The 21,053-nt window shown below is 36.4% G+C and overlaps 2 protein-coding genes, 1 non-coding gene and 2 pseudogenes across 3 annotated transcripts in view; 3 read left to right on the plus strand and 2 right to left on the minus strand.

The window, feature by feature from the left end:
* Positions 1–1,203, plus strand: part of LOC104716290 (phospho-2-dehydro-3-deoxyheptonate aldolase 1, chloroplastic) — a gene marked incomplete in the record, with an annotated part of 5,910 nt that extends 4,707 nt beyond the window's left edge. Inside the window, 1 exon segment of the mRNA XM_019231087.1 lies at positions 979–1,203. Coding sequence (XP_019086632.1) covers positions 979–1,000 — 22 coding nt within the window.
* Positions 1,391–1,464, plus strand: TRNAI-AAU. Its single transcript has one exon. It is a non-coding gene; the product is annotated as a tRNA-Ile (tRNA).
* On the plus strand, positions 2,546–3,994 carry LOC104716292 (ras-related protein RABA4b-like). The gene is made up of 2 exons (XM_010433681.2): positions 2,546–2,937; positions 3,323–3,994. Exons 1-2 carry the CDS (start codon positions 2,705–2,707, stop codon positions 3,771–3,773), a joined length of 684 nt encoding a protein of 227 aa, XP_010431983.1. The 5' UTR covers positions 2,546–2,704; the 3' UTR covers positions 3,774–3,994.
* LOC104716291 lies at positions 3,934–7,600 on the minus strand (annotated as a pseudogene).
* The window catches only part of LOC104719927, a 3,259-nt pseudogene continuing 1,965 nt past the window's right edge, over positions 19,760–21,053 (minus strand).

Below are 21,053 nucleotides of genomic sequence, written 5' to 3' on the forward strand. Positions count from 1 at the left end.
TCCACTCATGACTACAACTGATTTCTACACATCCCATGAGTGCTTGCTTCTCCCTTACGAGCAATCGCTCACAAGGTTGGACTCTACTTCTGGTCTCTACTATGATTGCTCTGCACACATGGTTTGGTGCGGGGAGCGTACCAGACAGTTGGATGGTGCTCATGTCGAGTTTCTCAGGGGGATTGCTAATCCTCTGGGCATTAAGGTACTTTATCTTTTTATCAAAGAATACTGAAATACTTAAACTTAGGATTAGGTAGATATCATTTTTGGTTTATGATGAAAGCAAAACAGAGTAGCATTTGAGGTTTATGCTTGGTCTCGTGGCTCGTATTTTTCCTATATTATCTTGCCACTTAATCAAAGTTATTATTGGCTTGGATTCAAAGCTGAATTGGCTAAATATCCAACACATGATGCAGGTGAGCAACAAAATGGATCCCAATGAGCTGGTCAAGCTAGTAGAAATCCTGAATCCTAACAACAAGCCTGGAAGAATCACTGTAATTGTGAGAATGGGTGCCGAGAACATGAGAGTTAAGCTTCCCCACCTGATCAGAGCAGTCCGCAGATCAGGCCAGATTGTGACATGGGTCTGCGATCCAATGCATGGAAACACCATCAAAGCACCTTGCGGTCTTAAAACACGTGCCTTTGACTCAATCCTGGTACACACTTTATAAGCTAAAACCTCTCATCAGCATAACAAATACATTTGCCATATATTTCAGTCATTAAAACGTCCTGTCTTTTTCTACAGGCTGAAGTCCGAGCATTCCTTGATGTGCACGAGCAAGAAGGAAGCCACGCGGGTGGTATCCACCTCGAGATGACAGGTCAGAACGTGACAGAATGCATTGGAGGGTCCCGCACTGTGACCTACGATGACCTCAGTTCTCGCTACCACACACACTGTGACCCAAGGCTCAACGCGTCACAGTCTCTTGAACTGGCCTTCATTGTTGCTGAACGGCTCAGGAAGAGAAGAACGAGTAGCTAGCGTGTGTCTTGAGTGCTGTTTTTTGTTTTTTTCCTTTATATACACTTTTTGATTTTCAAGAACACTTTTCTCTTTGTACTGTGAGCTGGTGTCTTTATGACTTAAGTTAAAAGCCCAAGAGATCTCTAGGAGTAAACCTGTTCCTTTCTGCTGTGTTCTTTTATGTTAACTTAATGGTAAACCGTGTGACTTACTAGTGTAAATTTCTCTTTACATATAGATATCGTACACAAACATGAAACTCGTTCGACTTCTTCGTATACTATTGATAGATCTTTGTCTTTTGGCTGGGCTATTCGTAAGCTATAAAATCAATAAGAAAATGTATACGAAGAAACACAATAGTAGACAAACAGTAAAAACAATGTAGGAAATAACTAACATCACAAAGGCCCATTAGCTCAGTTGGTTAGAGCGTCGTGCTAATAACGCGAAGGTCGCAGGTTCGAAACCTGCATGGGCCATTTAAGTTGTTTTTTTTTCCTTTTTTAATTAGATACGGACGGAGGTAAACAAACAATCCGACGCCGACGCTTTCGGGACCCATTAATCAATATCGTGTCCCGCTCACTTAATCCAAATCTAATCTCCTACATACCTCTTTACTCTATTCCGGTGCTCTCCACCAATCATAAGCCCTAGACTTTTTCTCGATCTCAAACACGTGTCCCTGACCTCTCTAAATTTCACGTGTCATGATCGGAATTCGTCTCACTCTCAGTTAGACTCTGGAACACTAGATCACTCTTTAACCCAAATGATTTAGATCAATCAAATCAATAATCACCCAACTACAGTAAAACTTCTATAAATTACAGTAAAACTTCTATAAATTAATAACGTTGGGACGAAGACATTTTATTAATTTATAGTGATATTAATTTATCTATAAATTAATAATTATTATTTTATAGATATATTTTTAATTGTTTATTTTTTAAAAAATTATGAATTGGAACAAGTATAACAAAATAAGATTAAACTTTCGGATGTTATAAATTTTATAGTTTAGGAATTGAACTTGTAATATTTAGAAAGCACTATTTACAATAAATTACAAATATTATAGACAAATTGACTTATACACATGAGACACATAAATTCAAATCTATGAATAATAATATCAATTCTCCTATTTTAATAATCTGTCAAATTATCAAATTGTAAATGATGCATATCTAAAAATTAAAACTTTAAATTTTAATTATTTGTATGACATGTTATAAAATATTTTAGAGATATTATTATAGATTGAAAATACAACATTACAATTGTTCTATAGAATTGAGGTTTAGGAGAAACATATACTATTATATAAGTATATATATATATATATAAATTTACATAATTATTAATTTATGATATTATTGGGACCATGTTTTATAAGGAGATTTTGAAAAAATTATTATCTTATTATCTTATCGAATATTATTAATTTTTACACTGACCCAACCTGGAACCAGCAAAATTTATTAATTTATAGTGTTTATTAATTTATAGAGGTTTTACTGTAGCTTTGTTCTTATTTTAATTTTCTCTACGATTCATTCCTCCGTCGCTCTCACCAGTTAACAGCTACAGCACAAAAACCCCTTTAGCTACGCTTATAGTTTCTAAAACAAAACTATTCTCGATCCCTGAAACCTGAGAGAGAGAGAGAGAGAGAGAGAGAGAGAACAAGTGTTTCAACAGTTCGCCGTCAAAATGGCCGGAGGAGGTGGATACGGCGGCGCATCAGGAAAAGTGGATTACGTGTTCAAAGTTGTTCTAATCGGAGATTCATCTGTAGGTAAATCACAGCTACTTGCTCGATTCGCTAGAGATGAATTCAGTATGGATTCTAAAGCCACCATCGGCGTCGAGTTCCAAACTCGTACACTCGTCATTGAACAAAAGAGCATTAAGGCTCAGATCTGGGACACCGCTGGTCAAGAAAGGTACGATTTCTTAGTTTCTGAATTGAATTTACAACGGATCTGTAATTTTTTCCATGAAAGCGACTTTGGTTTGACTAGAAAAAGTTGTGTTTAGATTTTGTTTCCTCTTTTGTTACTTGTTGTCATGAATTTTGTATGCTAGTTTAGAGAACAAACTCATGGATCCGCCTTGGCCAGAGATCCTCAATAGAACTTTGATCTGATCGAATAATTAGGTTATCTGTGGAGGAATCATGCTGCATCTCAATTTTGGATCAGCTTTACTTATTTGGATTCTACATTTTAAGGAAGTTGTTATGTTAGAGTTAATTGTATAATTCTTTGGAGCACAAGACTTTGGTTTGTGATGTAGCTAGTGACTTTGGTTTTGTTGCACTAAGCGCAGATACAGAGCCGTTACAAGCGCCTACTACAGGGGAGCAGTTGGTGCAATGCTGGTTTATGACATGACTAAACGCGAAACCTTTGAGCATATCCCTCGTTGGCTTGAAGAATTGAGGGCACACGCTGATAAGAACATAGTCATCATCCTTATTGGAAACAAGTCTGATCTTGAAGATCAAAGAGCTGTTCCCACAGAAGACGCTAAGGAGTTTGCCGAGAAGGAAGGACTCTTTTTCCTTGAGACTTCAGCTCTAAACGCAACCAATGTGGAAAACTCGTTCAACACTCTAATGACAGAGATATACAATACGGTCAACAAGAAGAATCTTGCATCTGTCGAGAATCAAGGCGAGTCAAATAACCCTGGTTCCTTGGCTGGTAAGAAGATTGTCATCCCAGGTTCTGGACAAGACATTCCCGCTAAGACCAGCACGTGTTGTACTTCTTCTTGATCTGTCTCGTTACAAAGCAAGATTCATTTTTTTTTTTCCCTCCTGAATTCTGGTGATAGAGAATGCTATTTTCATTGTATATTCTTTTGGGATCTGGCTTGTTTGCTGGTTCATTAAACATTAATGGTGTGGAATTGGACACCCATAGGAGAAAAAAAAGTATCGGAACAATAGCTTTTGATTGAAATGTGAAACAACAGTCTTTGAGAGTTATGTTATCATCAAGTTGTCTCAGCATTCTTGAAACTATCAATTCTCAGCAATTTTCTAGTAGTTTTTCTTTACTTCTATCAGAAAGTCTCTGGATAAGTTGGTGACAATCGAGTGTTGTGACCATAACGGTTAAGCTAGCTTTGCCCTTCCAGCAACCAATGGCTATTGTTAATGAATTCACTTTGACTGGTTCTGACCCGAGCTGTGTATCTGTAGGAAGTAAAAAACCGTTAAATGCATATCCCACCATGACCAAGCATAGTATTATCTTATATAAAACTAAGGGTATTGATACACACCATCAACGAGAACCATAACGCAAGATCCCAAGGCTAGTTCTGCTGCTTTCTCACCAATCTGTGGATGAATAAAATCTAGGAACTTGATTGATTTGTGTTGCAGGAGGTTCTTGAAATCCGCCATTGTTGCATAAAGTATTTGCTTGGTCATGTACGGAAGGATCACAGGCAATCCCTCTGAGGTTATTCGGAATGAGCAACAGTTGGCTTCACATTCTTTTGACGATTGTTTCTCCTGCGTTTTTGGTTAGTTTAAAAAGTTTGTAAATCCCGCCTCTGCTATTTCGTATTTGACTGAGAGATAGAGGGAGATGAAATTATATTGTTACTTACAAACATCTGGAGGCCAACAGAGGAAATCTTGAGCGGCTTCCCAACTGCAAAATTAAGCTCAAGAACATCCTTAACTGCTTTCGAAACATAGTATATCCTTTTCACGTTTCCATGGCTGCTTATGTCGCTGTTTCTAGTCACGAGATGACCATACAGCGGAAACAATTCATCTTTGATGCCGTAAAATGTCTAGATCCCTTTGATCACTGTTTCATCTCTCAAGAAAACAACAGGGTAAAGGCCTTTCCACTTCCCTTGTATTAATGGTACTTCTCTCTTGCCTCCCATATCATCAAGTATGCCTTCTTCGCTGGTATTTTCTTTCTCTGAAACTGCTACTTCTAAAACTATTCCCTCTACACCCTCTTCAGGTTTAGTAACCACAGTGTCAAATACTGCTTCATACGAGTATAAATTCCTTCTCTGATTTATTTTCTCCAGAAACTCTGCAAGCAAATGATCCGCGAATCCTATTAAAGAATCAACTAGAGAGGTTATACAACAGTAAGTTCTTCAAATTTACCTGGTAGAGGTGAAACTTTGTGAAGGACTGCTATGAAAAATCCTCCAGTGTTTTGATCATGAGGCAGTATCCTCATACAACGTTCAAGGGGAAGATCACAGACTTCCTCAGCTGATTCATCAGAAGAGATAGAAGTCATTTCTTCGTAGCTGTTTCCACCACCCGTTGAGTCTTTATCACTTTTACCAGAAGGAAACATGCTCTTAAGAACTCCGTCTCTCTGTGACTTTGGAACTTCTTTGTAAGATCTATACCACCCACCTCTATCATGCACCTAAATCCACACAGATACAAATCCAGATTAAAACTTCATTACTCTTTGTCTTCCTTCAAAGTACAGTAATAGATATATTTGCACCTTCCATTTCTTAAGACCTGGTCTTCTAATAAGTTCAGGAAGCTTATCTGAAACATCTACAAGCTCAACAGAGCATCCACACCTCCTCAGAATCTGAAGAATACTAACAATAATATATCAGCATCCAAAAGAATGGGTTTATGGCGAAAGAAGAAAGAAACTAATAGATTACTTCAGCAACAACAGCTTCATCTTCGATTGGGTTCATTGAGCAGGTTGAGTATATCATTCTCCCACCAAGTTTTAACAGAGATAAACCTGAAACCACGAGACAATGCAGATGACAATCAAATAATAAGATTCTGCTAATGGAACCTTGTTAGGAAAGAAGGCTTACCTCTCATGGCAAGCACAACCTGTAGACTATGAAGTCCATTGCCAGATCCAGAATTCCTGTGAAGAAAACGACGAAACAAGTAAGAATGTTGAAGCAATTGGAATCAACAAATGTCAATTTGGAAGCTCAGAAATGTCAACAAACCATCTTCGCCATATGTCTGGAGCCTTGCGCAGAGTACCATCACCGCTACATGGGACATCACATAGGACACGATCAAAGAGAAGCTGGTCAATGGGGTGATGATTAATCTCAGATGCTTCTTTGGACAAGGTTCCCTTGGTGTTGCAGTTAGGGAAATGTTGACCTTCATTGTTAGTGACCATCAAGTTGGTCGTACAAGTTCTTTTCGTTTGGTGAATAAGAAGGTTAGATCTTTTATAGTCAACATCATTCGCCACCACCTGATTCAACCAAAACAATTAGAAACAAAAAAAAAAAATATCTATCAACCAAAATGACTGGAGATGATAGAGTATAACAAACCATTCCTTTAGGTAGAGATCCTGGTTCTGATGACTCATGTATTATTTCAAGCAGCTGAAATGTCTTGGAACCAGGTGCAGCGCACACTATTCAGACAAAAAAAGAGAAGAAGAGAAAGACGAGTGAATCAGTTAATGGTTACTCCTCAAGTCCATAGCAAACTCAAACAATGTCGAATAATAAAAACACTCACTGTCGAGTACAAAATGATCTGGATGTACATCAAGGAAGAGAGGTGGAACCTGCGTGATCATAAAATCAACCACGAGGACTATAAAATGTACATATGAATGCGATTACAAGAATGTTACACACTACCATACCATACTAACTGACTCTTGCCTGGTCATGTTCCCAACTTCAGTTTCTAACTTTAGAAACTCATGGAACCTGAATAAGACCCCAATTAAAAAAAGAAGGCTAAGTAACTGGAAGAAGAGAGCATGAACTCAAAACAGGAAGCAACTGGCATGAGAAACAAAGTTGTACCTCTCAAGTGACTGGTTTTTCCTAATCTCTTTGCGTGAAAAATTAGAATGCCAAGCAAGATTATTAGGGTACCAAGGCAAAGGCTTGATAGCCTCCAATTCACCACTCTCTACAGCCTAAGTAAAAAAGGCAAAGAATCCAACATTTGAGGATTGTACAAAATAATACAAAAACAACAAAAAAAAAACAAGATTCAATGAAATATTTTACCTCAGCCTGAAGAGATTTCATGAAATCATTCTCCAACTTGAGTCGAAGATCATCGCAAAATTGGCCACTAAAGAAGTAAAAAAAACTTAAACCATGAATGATGAAACTGTTTAAAGATTCAAGGATGGAGATAAACAAAGCAAATAACATACGTACTTGGAATTAACTCTGAAAGCAGCAGGCAATGGCTTACGAAGAATCTCCATAAACGAATCCCACTCTTGTGCTTTCACTATCCTTTGCTCCTTATAGATAGAGACACCACAACAACAAGAAAGAACAATACACAATGTTGTTGTTTAGGGAGCAAGATTTCTAGAAGCCCATTGGATTGTAGTATAAAGTAGTAGTAGTAGTACCTTACCTTGTAATACTCCTCGAAATCAAGATTTGACCAGATTGGCTTTTGGAAGATGGAAGCATCGGATTTGAGTGGTTTTTGAACATTCTCTCTGCTCTTTTCGGTTTGATTTCTATTCAACGTACCTCTGTGTCGTCTCCCTCTTCTTCCCATCTTTGTTTGTTTCCGTCGCCGAGTCTTTTGTTTTTTCGCCGGCGACGATGGATGGGTTTTTTAGAAGGTTTAATAGAGTTTTTATTTTTTATTTAAAAAAAAAAAAAAACATTTTAATGGAAAAGAATACGTTTGAAATTAATCATACGCGCATATAATAGGCGCGTCACACGTGCTTATAATTATTATTTTTAATTAACTCTGGTCTAAGAAGATGCATGTTTATAGATTTTTCAAAATTTACGAAATAAAAATCTAAAACTGGTTAGATTTTGTATTACAGAATATATTGTTTTATCTCTTTCTTTTTTTCTATATAATCATTGGCTATTTTTCTAATTCAATGTATTTGTTACATTAGGTTTATTAAAACAAAACTTAAAATTTTAGACTTGAGCTTTCCTTTTCTCTGAGATGATTAATGTGAGTCAAATTTGATATTATTGACTATTTTTTTGTTTCTTTTTCTTTTTGTAAACTATTGAAAATAATATTTTTGTTGTTATGCCATTTAAGATGAGATTTGAGATGGAATACGGAAAGAATTTAATTGCTTTAGAAGAGTCCAAATGTGTTTTGAGTAACAATAGTCAAAGAATGTATAATATCAAGAAACAAATACACTAATTACTAATAAAAATACAGCAATGCAGAGGATATAAACATATAGAGATTGAACAAGATATTACATTTCGTTTCAAATTCTTAATTCGAATCAAAGGAAATTAAAAAAATATATGAATTTAGTTCTAAATGTTTTCGTCAGGGAAGAGATGAGAAAAGCTATGTTGAATGAAGCTCGAAGTGTTGCCTCCATTATGCGTTCGCAGTTTCATGATTGCTTTGCTAATGTAAAATTAATATTATAACCACGTTTTAATAGATCAATTCATTTATGAAATAATCATATAACCTAAAATTGTCTTGTGTGTGTTGTAGGGATGTGATGGCTCTGTATTGCTCGATGACACACCAACATTGTTGGGAGAGAAACTCGCTCTTGCTAACATAGGCTCTTTGAGATCGTACAACACCAAAAATGCAATAGAAAAGGCTTGTCCTGCCACTGTCTCTTGTGCTGACATTATCATCATGGCTTCTCGTGACGCAGTTGCCCTTATAAGTTTGTTTTATATACTGGTTCGGTTAGGATCAGTCACCTAAAGTCGGGATTTTTGGTACTTATGGTTATTTTGGATAGTTGGACAGTAAAATTAATAGTCTTTCATTCATTTCTTTACTATGGTTTTGTGCCTCCTGATGATGACTTTTACTTCCTTATTTACTCATTGTGTAGATATAGAGATACCGGAGAGCAGATGCCAAGACTCCTTGAAACACCAAAGAGCACGCCGGTGTAGTACCTATATAAAACGCACAACCTCATTATGTATTTGTGAGTACTATCCTAAGGCACAACGAAACTGTAAAAGATGCATATATATATATATGTATGTTTCTTACCTTGCTTCGGTTAGACCATAGTGGTTCAGCAAGACCCCACTATGAGCATCAACATTTGGCCAAAGGTTCTTCACCTATAACAAGCCATCATAAGCATTTTGTAAGTATAGGTGTTGTTGGTGGAATATATAAGAATTTATTTTCTCAGGCGTGTCATACTTTCAACGTAATCTCTTACATGAAACGATCCCCCTGCTAAACTAGAGATGATAGAGATACTACCTTTCCAAGCTCGGTGAGAACAGGTGGTACAACTTCGTAAAGTTTTGACATCTACAGAGTAGGAAGGATTTGTAAGTCACTGGAAATTGTTAGAATTTTGAGAGCACAACACATTAGAAGGAAAAAAAAAAAATACCAGCTGGAAAAGAGGGTCATCAGGTAAATGCTTCAACGCAAACTCTCTCTGCCATACATATCTTGGATCAGTTTTGCGCAGAACATGGTGTCCATATCCTGGAACAACCTGCGTACAAATCATGACGAGGTCAACAGAGATATTTAGTAGACTGTCAGGCGAAGGAAAAAAGGTAAATTAGTTATCGAAATCTCTTATGGCTGTATTAGTTACTAGAAGCTATGGAACTGACCAAAGGACTCATAACAAGATTTTTCAATTCAATTTCGCATGCTCCATTTGTTTGAAACTTTTATCAGTCATGTACAAGACCATAAAGCAAAGAATGAGGTAGAGGAATTGTGTGATTGTGTGTTTTTTACCTTGCTCCATTTTCCTTCACAACTGATTTGATCCAAAGCAAAACTTCCTGTTGCAACAAGACACTAAGAATTTGTTCCCACCAACTTATCATTGTACCATAAATGATAAAACTATCACATGCTACCTAGATAATTGACAAAAAAAAAAAAGGGGAATTACCCATTCAATGCACAACCTCAGAGCACACAAAATGAAAGCCTCTTTATCGGTCAAGTCTTGGCATTGCTTCAGCTTGTAGCTAACAAGTATCAACCATGGAGAGACCACGATTGAGCTTCCCTGCAGAAAAAAAAAAAAACAGAACACACAAGTGTTTGATATGAGTTATTCAGTTTGGATGAACCGCATACATTTTAGTCAAGCATCTGCAAAGAGAGGCACCAAATCAACAGAAACGAAATGATCAATGATTCTGATTCAAATTACAAATGAAAGTGATTCGAGGGACTTGACTCTTTCAAGCCATTGGCGGGAGACGTGAGTGAATTCAAATGAAGGATCATGAAGCAGGTCAGCGCAATACTCGTTTCCCTGAGGACAATGAGACAATCAACACATGAAAAACACCTATAACAAGAGAGAAATCAGAATGGTTGTTAAGAATGTCACCTATGACCTACCTTTTCACACTCAAATCGACGAAGCTCCAACAAAAAAACGATTCTTTAGTACTCATATCTAAACTCATCATTCAGACCTGCAAGCCAAAACCATCAATTGTATCAAGAAAAAATCAGTCGAGAGTTGAACTGAAAGACGCAATAGATATTGTTATTTCAGAAAAAAGGTATCAAGATATTTTGGTGTTGCCAAAGATGCCCATCTATCTAGGTGATTTGATGTGATTCCAAGTTAGATTGAGAGAGAGATAAATGAAGTAAAAATAGTACACCACTTCAGTATTACCTTTTTGTTCAAAGGCTTTGCTTTGAATTTTGGTGCCTTCTCGAGTTCCTCTTACTCAAGTTCCACAGTAGTTTTTTTTGGACCACAGGGCTACATGACTCCTTTGTTCAGTAAAGTGAGGCCTCCAATAATTATTCTGCGTGCGAGAAAAGAGAGGCATATTAGAAGCTGTATCATTATCACAAAAAAATCCATTTAACAAACGACAATATCACAAATCAGCTTCATCCTAATCGTTTCAAACTACTATTTTTTGCACTTAAATGAACAAAAGACAATATCACAAATCAGTTTCATCTTAAGTGACACGTACCTAGACAATTTCATCAAGATCGTCTTCCCTCTGCAACACCTCTCTGGCCTTTGTCCCGATGTTGATGAAATCTGGATCCAACTTCTCATAGAAAGATTCCAATGCCTGAAGAAGAAAAATAAAAGCAACTTTTTATATACAAGAATTCGAGTTAGTAAACCAAGACAGGTTAGGTTTAAACAGAGAATATGTAAGCATACCGTTAAATACTTTTGAGTAGGAAATCAACCAATTAAAAGAGGGGAAATACTTTATCTGGCCAAGTTTTTTGTCCTCTAACCCCACAAGACCTGCAGAAGAAATGAAAAACATAAAAAAGGCTAATACGAGGATGTAGCACGAGATATTTCTTAAGTGGGATTCAGAAATTTCTTCATGTCTTTTAATTCGTCCATCATGCCTTTATCTGTAAAGAGTTAATTTCATGACTAAAGCTGGAATTGATATATGATACAATGACTCTCAAAGACGAAAGATTACCTTAAGCCTCCCTGCAGTATTCATGATTACTAGATCTGCAGGTCTTACATCAGTCTCTGCTATAAAACTGGCACACCAACCTGAAACAAAGAGGGTATCAGGGGGTCTTGATTAACAGTATCGAACATCATCACATGTTCACAAAGATTCAATTGAGCCATAGTAAAAATTTCACTACCTGTTCAGCCAAAATGGCAAGTTGATGGATGGCACCAGTTCAATATACATCTCCAGCAATAATCAAGCACGAAATTTCCCTGTAGATATCATAAATCTCAGTGTAATTTGACAGAGAGTAACAAACAATCCCATCAAAAACTATCCACTGTAGTTTGACAAAGCATACCTGCTGCTTCTTTGGGTAACAAGCTTGAGTTTGCTCTGCAAGCAGCCTCCTTTCTCGAGTCCACCAGTCAACAGAACAAACATCTGGGCTCTTCACTTGGCTCCTTTGTGTATCCTCCACGGCCAGCATGCACCTACAAGAAAGAGACATGCTATTACAAAGGGTACATTGTCGGATCCATAAGAAAATAAAAACAGATGAAGATTTCAGAAAAAGACCTTGTTAGTTGTTAAAGTAGCAACTATCATATAATGGGGGCGAATCCTCTTTCTTGGTCAAGAGATCAGAAGCCGCAGCTTTGAATGGCTTCAAGGCATGAATCTCATCGAACATCCATGGAAATATCACCTATATAATTCAAACAAGCAAACTCTGAAAAAACCACCCAACAGAGATCAAAAAGAAGAGAAGCGAATTGGGAAGACAAACCTTGGAGTAAGAGAGAAGCTCTGAATTGCTGCTGCTGGTACCCCCGGGGTGCGGTGAACGCAGTTTAAGACTGACTGAGTACAAGGAACTCTGTCTACGTCACGGACCTGAGTTATCAAAGTGTAGTCAGATACTTCTCCTCCAGCCATCACAATATCTGCAACATATATGCCACAGTTCAGTCAAGACTAATGTTTCCGAGAAAGCTAAATAAGAAGAAAGAAAAAGGATGGGAAAGAGAGAAAGTGAGATGAGAGAGGCTACTCTCACCGCCGCGTACATTGTAGTCAAGCATCTGCAAAGAGAGGCACCAAATCAGCAGAAACAAAATGATCAATGTTTCTGATTCAAATTAAAAATGAAAGTGAATCGAGGGACCATACTCATTTAAGCCATTGACGGGAGTCGTGAGTGAATACTCGTTACCCTGCAGTTAGTGAGACAATCAACACATGAAAAACAAGAGAGAAATGTGAGACCACATATTTGGGTATCAGAATGGTTGTTAAGAATATCACCTATGACCTACCTTTTCACACTTTTCTGATGATTGCCTTTGGCTCGAGATAATTGTAACTGGTTTTCTGGCCAAAGTGCAATGGACTCATCATCAGACAACTTTTAATCAATCTCCAATCGACGAAGCTCCAACAAAAAACGATTCTTTTAGTACTCATATCTTAACTCATCACTCAGACACCTGCAAACAAAACCATCACTGGTATCAAGAAAAAATCAATCAAGAGTTGAACTGAAAGATACAATAAATATTTTTAATTCATAAAACAGATATTTTGGTGGTTCAAAAGATGCCCATCTCGGCTTTACTTTCAATTATCTAGGTGATTTGATGTGATTCCAAGTTAGACTGAGAGAGAGATACATGAAATATATAGTACTAAGCTACTGATCTCATCAGTAGTAGTACCTTTTTGTTCAAGGTTTTGCTTTGAATTTTGGTGCCTTCTCGAGTTCCTATTACTCCCAAGTTCTGCCAGAGTTTTTTGGAGCACAGGGCCACAAGGCTCCTTGGTTCAGTAAAGTGAGGCCTCCAATCATTATTCTGCATGGGACGAAAGCATAGGCATATTAGATGGCATAAAATCAAGGGTTCTATGCATACAGACAACTTTTCTAGGGTGAAAAGAAGCTTAATATCTGATTAGAGACGTACGATGAAACTATTGAAGATACTTATGCATGTTGGTTAGCCCTTGCCATTGTTTGAAGATTAAATTCCTACAACAGTAATAAATGAGATCATTGCATATTAATTAAACAGTTTCACTAAGCTATGAGTCTGTTATCAAGTTTTGACACTCGCAGATGAAGGGTATTTACCTGAAAATTCTGGCAGATGTGGTGTACTTCTTTGTGGTGCATGCAAAGCTGGAGCTGTCGAGATCTGCACGAAATCACAGAACGCCTTAGGTTTCATGGAAGTGGCACATTATCTCTAGTCTTTATGATGGTCTCCCTGCAGTCAGTGAGACAGTCAACACATGAAATTAAAAAACCATCAATCACTTGACTAGAATCGTTTGAATTTTGTATTATTATGAAACTTGAAATGACAAATGCATACCTTTATTTGGTCGTCAAAATTTAGAAAGATGGGAGTAGTTGAAGAGAATGGACAAGGCAAGGTCCTCCGATCCACACTTGCAAAAAGACTCTGAGTGTTAGAAGACAAGGGAAATCTATAATTATAATAAAATAATCTAACAGAGAATTTTACTTACAGATGGTGGAGCAGAGGATTTAGAAGAACACGAACTCGCTGAGGTATGTCAAGTATCATAACATCTACTTCAAGGGTTCCACTGCATTAAGAACAAAAAACATGACTACTAAAAAATAGTAGCACTTTTATCTGTTGGTCACAAAAGTGAGAAGAAATATAAACTTACATCGCAAGAAATATAAACATGACTACTAAAAAGTAAGGCTTTGAATCTTTTCGTTTCCATGATTTTGTATTGCATGTTAATATACTCCCACCACGTTCTACAAAAAAAAAAAATCAACGAACGGTTGTTAGCAGTGAGAAAAAAAAAACAGAATTTAAAGCTTGAAGTGCCAGAATATATATAGTTTACCAGTGTTTGCAGCAATGTAAAGAACTTCATAGCCTGCACTGTCAACAAAATATCTACAGAGGCCAACATCTCGTCCTGCATTTCAGTATTTAAATCTCGTTAGATCCAATACAATAATGTTGGAAGTTTGTATACAAAGTTAAAAGATACTAAGAGTAAAACCCAACTGACCTTCTCATTTGATAGACTGGCAACAACAGTAAAAGCATTCGCCTCCTAAAGCACAAAGTGGACCACCAAGTTATACATGAAATTTACCATTCTTGCTGTAAACGAAAAATATTCACAATCAAGATACATGTTGTTTACAATCACTGTTCTAAAGACGATCCCTTTCGTCTTTTAAAGAAATAAATAATTGCATCAAAGAGTTCTTTTTTACCTTTGCACCAGTAGGGAGCACACGAATTGCAAGAGCCAACTGTTGTCCTCCACCATCCCTGGAACTGTCTCACAACTCCAAACCACAGGATCCAGAGACATAATTTATCTCTATTAGTACACAGAAAATGCAAACTAATTAATGAGTAGTGGAAATCGAATAAGAGTACTCACTTGCAACTGTTGGCAATACGAAAGTAAGACCACCTTTTCATGTACTGCATCAAAACAAAATGCATAAGATCCACTTAAGTTTCTTTTTATAAATGAGAGATGATTGCATCAAAGAGTTCTATTTACCTCTGTACCAGCAGCAGGCACACAGATTGAACGCAAGACCCAACTGTTTTCCTGCAACATCAAAACAAAATGCATAATTAAGATTCACTAAAGCTTCATCATATCTCTGTCTGTCATTTAAAAGAAAAAGAGAGAAGATTGCATGAAAGAGTTCTTTTTACCTCTGCACCAGCATAGGGTACATGGATTGAACGCAAGAGCCAACTGTTGTCCTGCAACATCCCTTGAAGATTCGCACATGTCTAAAACCATAATCCAGAGACATAATTAATCTCTATTAGTATACAGAAAAAGCAAACTGAATAATGAGTAGTGGAAATCGAATAAGATAACTCACCTGCAAGCCTGCAACTGTTTGGCAATGCGCAAATAAGACCACCTTGTCCTGTGGTTGGCTTGTTGATACACGTGAATCAGATTAAGATGAGAAAATTGATTATGAAACTTGTCCATTCTTCAAAACCATTTCGGATCTGCTACTGCTGCAAAATATAAAAGTGAGAAGAAACATGGTTAACATTTTTATTTTTAAAAAAGGTCGATAGAAATAACGATAGTGTGAAGTGAGGAATGAGACCAAATTATATGCGAAGATGTAAAAAGCAAACCTTTGCATGTTTAGAGAACTTAAGAGCCCGGTTGAAGGCTAACAAGGCCATCTCCTTGGCCATTGCTTGGCTGGCTCGGAACCTGAGAGAGAGAAGAAAACCATCAGGTCATAGGCAATGGAGAAGAGAAGAGGATTTCGCATCATAAAATAGAGGTCTGATGACTGGATTCGTGAGACCAGAGTTGGTATCAGAATGGTATTAAGAATGTTACTTACCCTTTCACATTTTGCTGATGACTGCATTCGGCTTCAGACAACTGTGACTGGTTTTTGTTTTTTTGGCCCGAGTGCAGTATAGAGATTCCTCAGACGTCAGAAGACTAGCTATCTTTCTAGCAGTTTGATGCTTTTCTTAAAGTCCATCGACTGGTCTCTACCTTGAACGATGATCTCCTTGACCTGATTCACAAATAATTAACCCTAAATTGTAATTGTAATTGTAACCAAAAAACAAAACAACTACAACTTAAAAAGAAAATTCGACTTAAGTCAAAGACCGTCATAAATCAAATCACAAGAACCAATTTATGTTGTTACCTTAAGCTCGCTGGCGACGTTTGTGTTCTGTTACACCGAGAGAGAGTCAAATAAATCAATCAACGCCCACCTGTTTCATAGAATCAAAAAGAAACAAACCTATATTAAAGCGAACCATAATATTATAAGAAGAAGAACAAGGAGGATGTACCTATTATCAATACCAAAGCTCAGATCAGTCCTCACTCCTCTGAAAGTGCGGAAACATCTGTTCCCTATTGATTTCAGACAAGGGGAAAAAGACGATTCTCCAAATACGCTCAGACCTGCAACCAAAACCATCAATGGTATCAATAAATAAATAAACAGTCAAGAATTGAACTAAAAGACACGAAAAAGAATCTTAGCTACTGGTTACTTGTTTTTCCCCGAGGCTTACAATGTATTGTAGCTACTGGTTCTAACGGCTATATATCCTGAATATAACAAGAATGGTAAAAAAAACGTAGTTGACCTTAAAAAAAAGAGATGGATGATTGAAACAAAACCTGGAGGTGTTCTTTTTTCTTCTTCTTCTTAGATATCGGCTCATGGTGTCATTCATGGAATTAGTTGCAGACGGTCTCTAGCATGAATGATGACCTCCTTGACCTGGTTCAAGGACAATTAACCCTAAATTGTGATTGTAACCAAAAAGCAAAACAACAACAACTTAAAAAGCAAATTCGATTGGAGTCCGAAGACCATCATCGATCAAATAACTAGAACGAGTTTATGTTGTTACCTTAAGCACGTTGGCGACGATTTGTTTCTGAATCAACAAGAGAGAGTGAAATAAATCAATCAACGCCCACCACCTGCTGTTTCACAGAATCAAAAAGAAACAAACCTATATGTCAGAGATACAAAACTATAATAATGTGAACCACAGAGATAGAAGAAGAAGACCAATAAGGAGGTACCTCTTATTAAGACCAAAGCTCAGATCAGTCCTCACTCCTCTGAAAGTGCGGAAACATCTGTTCTGGTTTGAATTTCAGAAAAGGGGAAGGAGACGATGCTCCAAATTCACTCAGACAACCTGCAACCAAAACCATCAACGGTATCAATGAATAAATAAACAGTCAAGAGTTGAAGTAAAAGACACGATAAAGAATCTTAGCTACTGGTTACTGCCAGAGACTTACTCTGTGTTGTAGCTACTGGTTCTAAACGGCTCTTTATCCTGAAAATAACAAGAATGGTTAAAAAAAAATGTAGTTGACCTTAAACAAAAGTGATGGATACGTCTTATGTGCAGAGATAGATACAGACTTAGAACCTACCTGCCGTGTCAATCATGTCGTCCTGCAACCAAAAAATCCAGAGACATAATTAAAATCTATTAGTATAGAGAGAATGCAAACTGACTAATGAGTAGTGGAAATCGAATAAAAGAACTCACCTGCTCAACTGTTTGGGCAATGCGCAAAAAAAGACCACCTTCTCCTGTGGTTGGCTTGATGAGATGACAAATTTTGGTTATGAAACTTGTCCATTCTTAAAAACCATCTCGGGGCTACTCCTGCTGCACAAAATAAGAATAAGAAGCAACATGGTTAACAAGTAATCAAACACTAAACTGTAACTGTAAACAAAAAAACAAGAAAAATTTAAAAGCATAACCTGTGTGTTGTGTGATCCGCACCCCACGCTTTGGACAGAGAGAAGATCCCACAGCAAAGAACACGGGAGAGATCCTAAAACATAAGAGATAAGTTAGACCAGAATCTAGGATTTTCTATCGGTTAATTGCTAGCAATAGAGACCAAATTAAGAGCAAACCTCTGTTAGAGCTTAATTAAGAGCCCGATTGGAAAAACAAACAAGGCCATCTCCTTGGCTCGGAACCCTAGAAGACCTGCGGAAGAAAAGGAAAAAAACATAAACAATGTCAACACAACGAGTAAGTAGTCGATCCCGAAGAGTGGTGTTCTTGTAAATTCAGATACAAGCCAAAGACTGTACTGGAGTGTGAGAGAGGGAAACAGAGGAGACTTGACTTGCTACGAGAGAGGGGAAACCAAAATCGAAATCGAAACCGAAGAAGAAGAAGAAGAAGAAGAAGAAGAAGAAGAAGAAGAAGAAGAAGAAGAAGAAGGGCAGAGTAGGCGGTGGCAGAACAAGAGACGCGCCATATTCGAGAATTACGAACCGTATAGAGATTTTAGGGTTTTGAGAAACCGTGAGATGCTTCGCTACGATCAATCTTATCTTGAGGATTAGGGTTTCTCCTGAGTGATAATGGACGGCTGAGAGCGAGAGAGAGAGAGAGAGAGACTGGCTTACTCCGTCGTTGGATCATCGTCTTCGCAATCGCAGAAGAAGAGAGATGTAATTTTTTTTTTTTTTTCTCAAATTAAGAAGAAGAGATAAGTGTGTGAGTCTCTTTATATACTAAATATATTTATAAACAAAAAAAAAAATAGGATTAGGATTTTTTTTTTTTTTTTTTTTTTTTTTTNTTTTGGCAAACAGATAGAATTAGGATTAGAAGAAGGAAAATTTCCTTTTTTTTTACTGGAGACAAATTTTTCAAAAAATCCAAAGTCTATTTTCTCTTTGGGCGACACGTGTTCTTTTGTTGTTTAGCATTCATACGGATGATCGGGGAGTTTCGTATTAGATTTTGGAAGAGATCTATATTAGTTAACCTACACAAAGCCCAACAAAAAAAAACAATTTCAGCCCAACAAACATGGACAATTTCTTTTATCACTTCTTTTTTTTGGTAGAAATTTCATAAATTATATTGTGTAAATTTTAGCATACAAGTTTAATTTGAAATTATAAAATTTAATTTTTTTTATAGAATACTTGTCTTATATTTTATAATATAATGAGGTATAATTTTATTTTGTATTATATTAAAATGCAAGAGAGTATCGTCATGGACCTAATGTTTGGTCGTTAGTATGGGCGATTTACATTATGTCATGGAATCATTAGTATTGAGCCACTCAAATTTCATCTACCATATATATTAATTGGATTATTTAGCCACTATGGCACTATCCCACTATATGTATTAATTATCATATATTAATTGTAACGTTTTAAGGATTTGCATGCATGTTAAATGTTATATTTTCTTCATATAGCAATTATAAATTTACTTGCTCAATTTGAACCTATAAAATTAAATATTCTAAACAACTGGATGTAGGTTAGAGTGTTTTGTCTCACGTGACTATACAAATAATATGTAGAAAAGTGAAAATATATGTTCGTGGCCTAGTAGCCTCTTATTATACTAATTATATGTAGCCCTACCAATAAATGAGCAAAAGATCGAGTTACAATAAACTGTTACGTTGGGGCTATATAGTATGTATGGTGGCTTAATTAGTTTCGTTGTATAAGAATAATTAAGAAATTGTTTTTTTTTAACTGATATACACACACTTCATTAACGATGATATCAGATATATATCTGTGAAAGAAGAAACACTCAGCCACCTTAAATAATTTGAAGGATATGCAGATTAGTCTCGGAATCAGAAGATCCATGAACATATATCTTTGGATTATATTTTAAAGTGCAAAATGAAAATTATACACTATTCTATAACTAAAGAAAAGGTAGGGGGCCATATGTAATAAAACAAAAATAACTGTTAAAAAGAAAAGTGAAGTGATCGAAATATACATAAATCAAATGACCCACACAAAATCTTATACTTTTTATATAACTTGATTGGGGGTGAATTATTTCCACTTAATTATACAAACATGCAACACAAGATCATCGGATATTCTCAAGCAGCATACATATAATATAAATGCATGCTCATACACACAAATGCATGAATGTATATGAAATCATAGAGCACATACGAAATCACCATTTCTCTCGTCATCATCATCAACATCGTCATAAATATCAGCATCATCGATTTCATCAAGATCCATGGTCCCATCTATCAAACCTAATCCACCATTAGTATGCATACCATTCACTCCCTTTCTTGCTTCCTCTATTATCTTCACTATCTCTTCAACACTCTGTCGACACTTTTCTTCTTCTTCTTCTTCATCTTCCACTCCATTATCAGAGTTCTCCTCCAACGGCACAACTAGAGGACCTTTCAAGAACCACGGGTGCTTTCCGATTTCCGGTACAGTTATTCTCTATCATGGTTACAAATTGCAAAATATGAATATTACTCATCAATCCCGATTTCGGTTTGATTTTTTTTTTTGGTTTTCCAGTTTCTAAAAGCAGTAGCCGATCCTAACCGGTGTGGTAATTTACATATGTAACTGGTTAGGGTGTTGTTTAATTACCTTATCGGGGTCAGCCACGAAGATACGAGATAAGAGATGCTTGCACTCGGCTGAAATCCTGACGTAATCCGGTATGGCGTAATGTACACTTAATATCCTCTGTAATTACATTAATTGCTAACATTTAACTATTATTATTCTTATATATATGACAATAAAAAAATGTTATTGGCCCAAAAAAGATTAGCAAAAAGTTTTTTTTTTATTAGTGGAAAGAACGTTTGATTTAAATTGTAATCTTTCAGTACCTGAATGGTTTTTCTAATGTTTCTTGGATCTTCGGGATCTTCAAAAGGATAAGCACCAACTAACATTACATACAAGGTCACCCCACACGACCACACATCTGCTATCTACATATTATTTTAAAACAAGTTGATGTTGTTAATTTGTTTAATCAGTCTATTATTTTTAAAGGTTAAACAAATCAATATGTACCTTTCCATTATATTCTTTCCGGGACAAGACCTCCGGGGCAACGTAAGCCGGCGTTCCCACGGTCGATTTTGGCTGAGAGTGTAAAACTGATGACTACGTTTAAGAAACAAAGAGTTAAAAAAAAACTGTTAAAATCATTAGCGTTTTTTTTTTTTTTTTTTTTTTTTTTTTTTTTTTTTTTTTTTTTTTTTTTTTTTTTTTTTTTTTTTTTTTTTTTTTTTTTTTTTT

Source organism: Camelina sativa, chromosome 10 (assembly GCF_000633955.1).
Source record: "Camelina sativa cultivar DH55 chromosome 10, Cs, whole genome shotgun sequence".
Taxonomy (NCBI): domain Eukaryota; kingdom Viridiplantae; phylum Streptophyta; class Magnoliopsida; order Brassicales; family Brassicaceae; genus Camelina; species Camelina sativa.

Coding starts and splice junctions, on each gene's coding strand:
- LOC104716292 (XM_010433681.2), top strand. CDS start 2,705: ATGGCCGGAGGAGGTGGATACGGCGGCGCATCAGGAAAAGTGGATTAC. Junction 2,938..3,322: donor GACACCGCTGGTCAAGAAAG/GTACGATTTCTT, acceptor CACTAAGCGCAG/ATACAGAGCCGTTACAAGCG.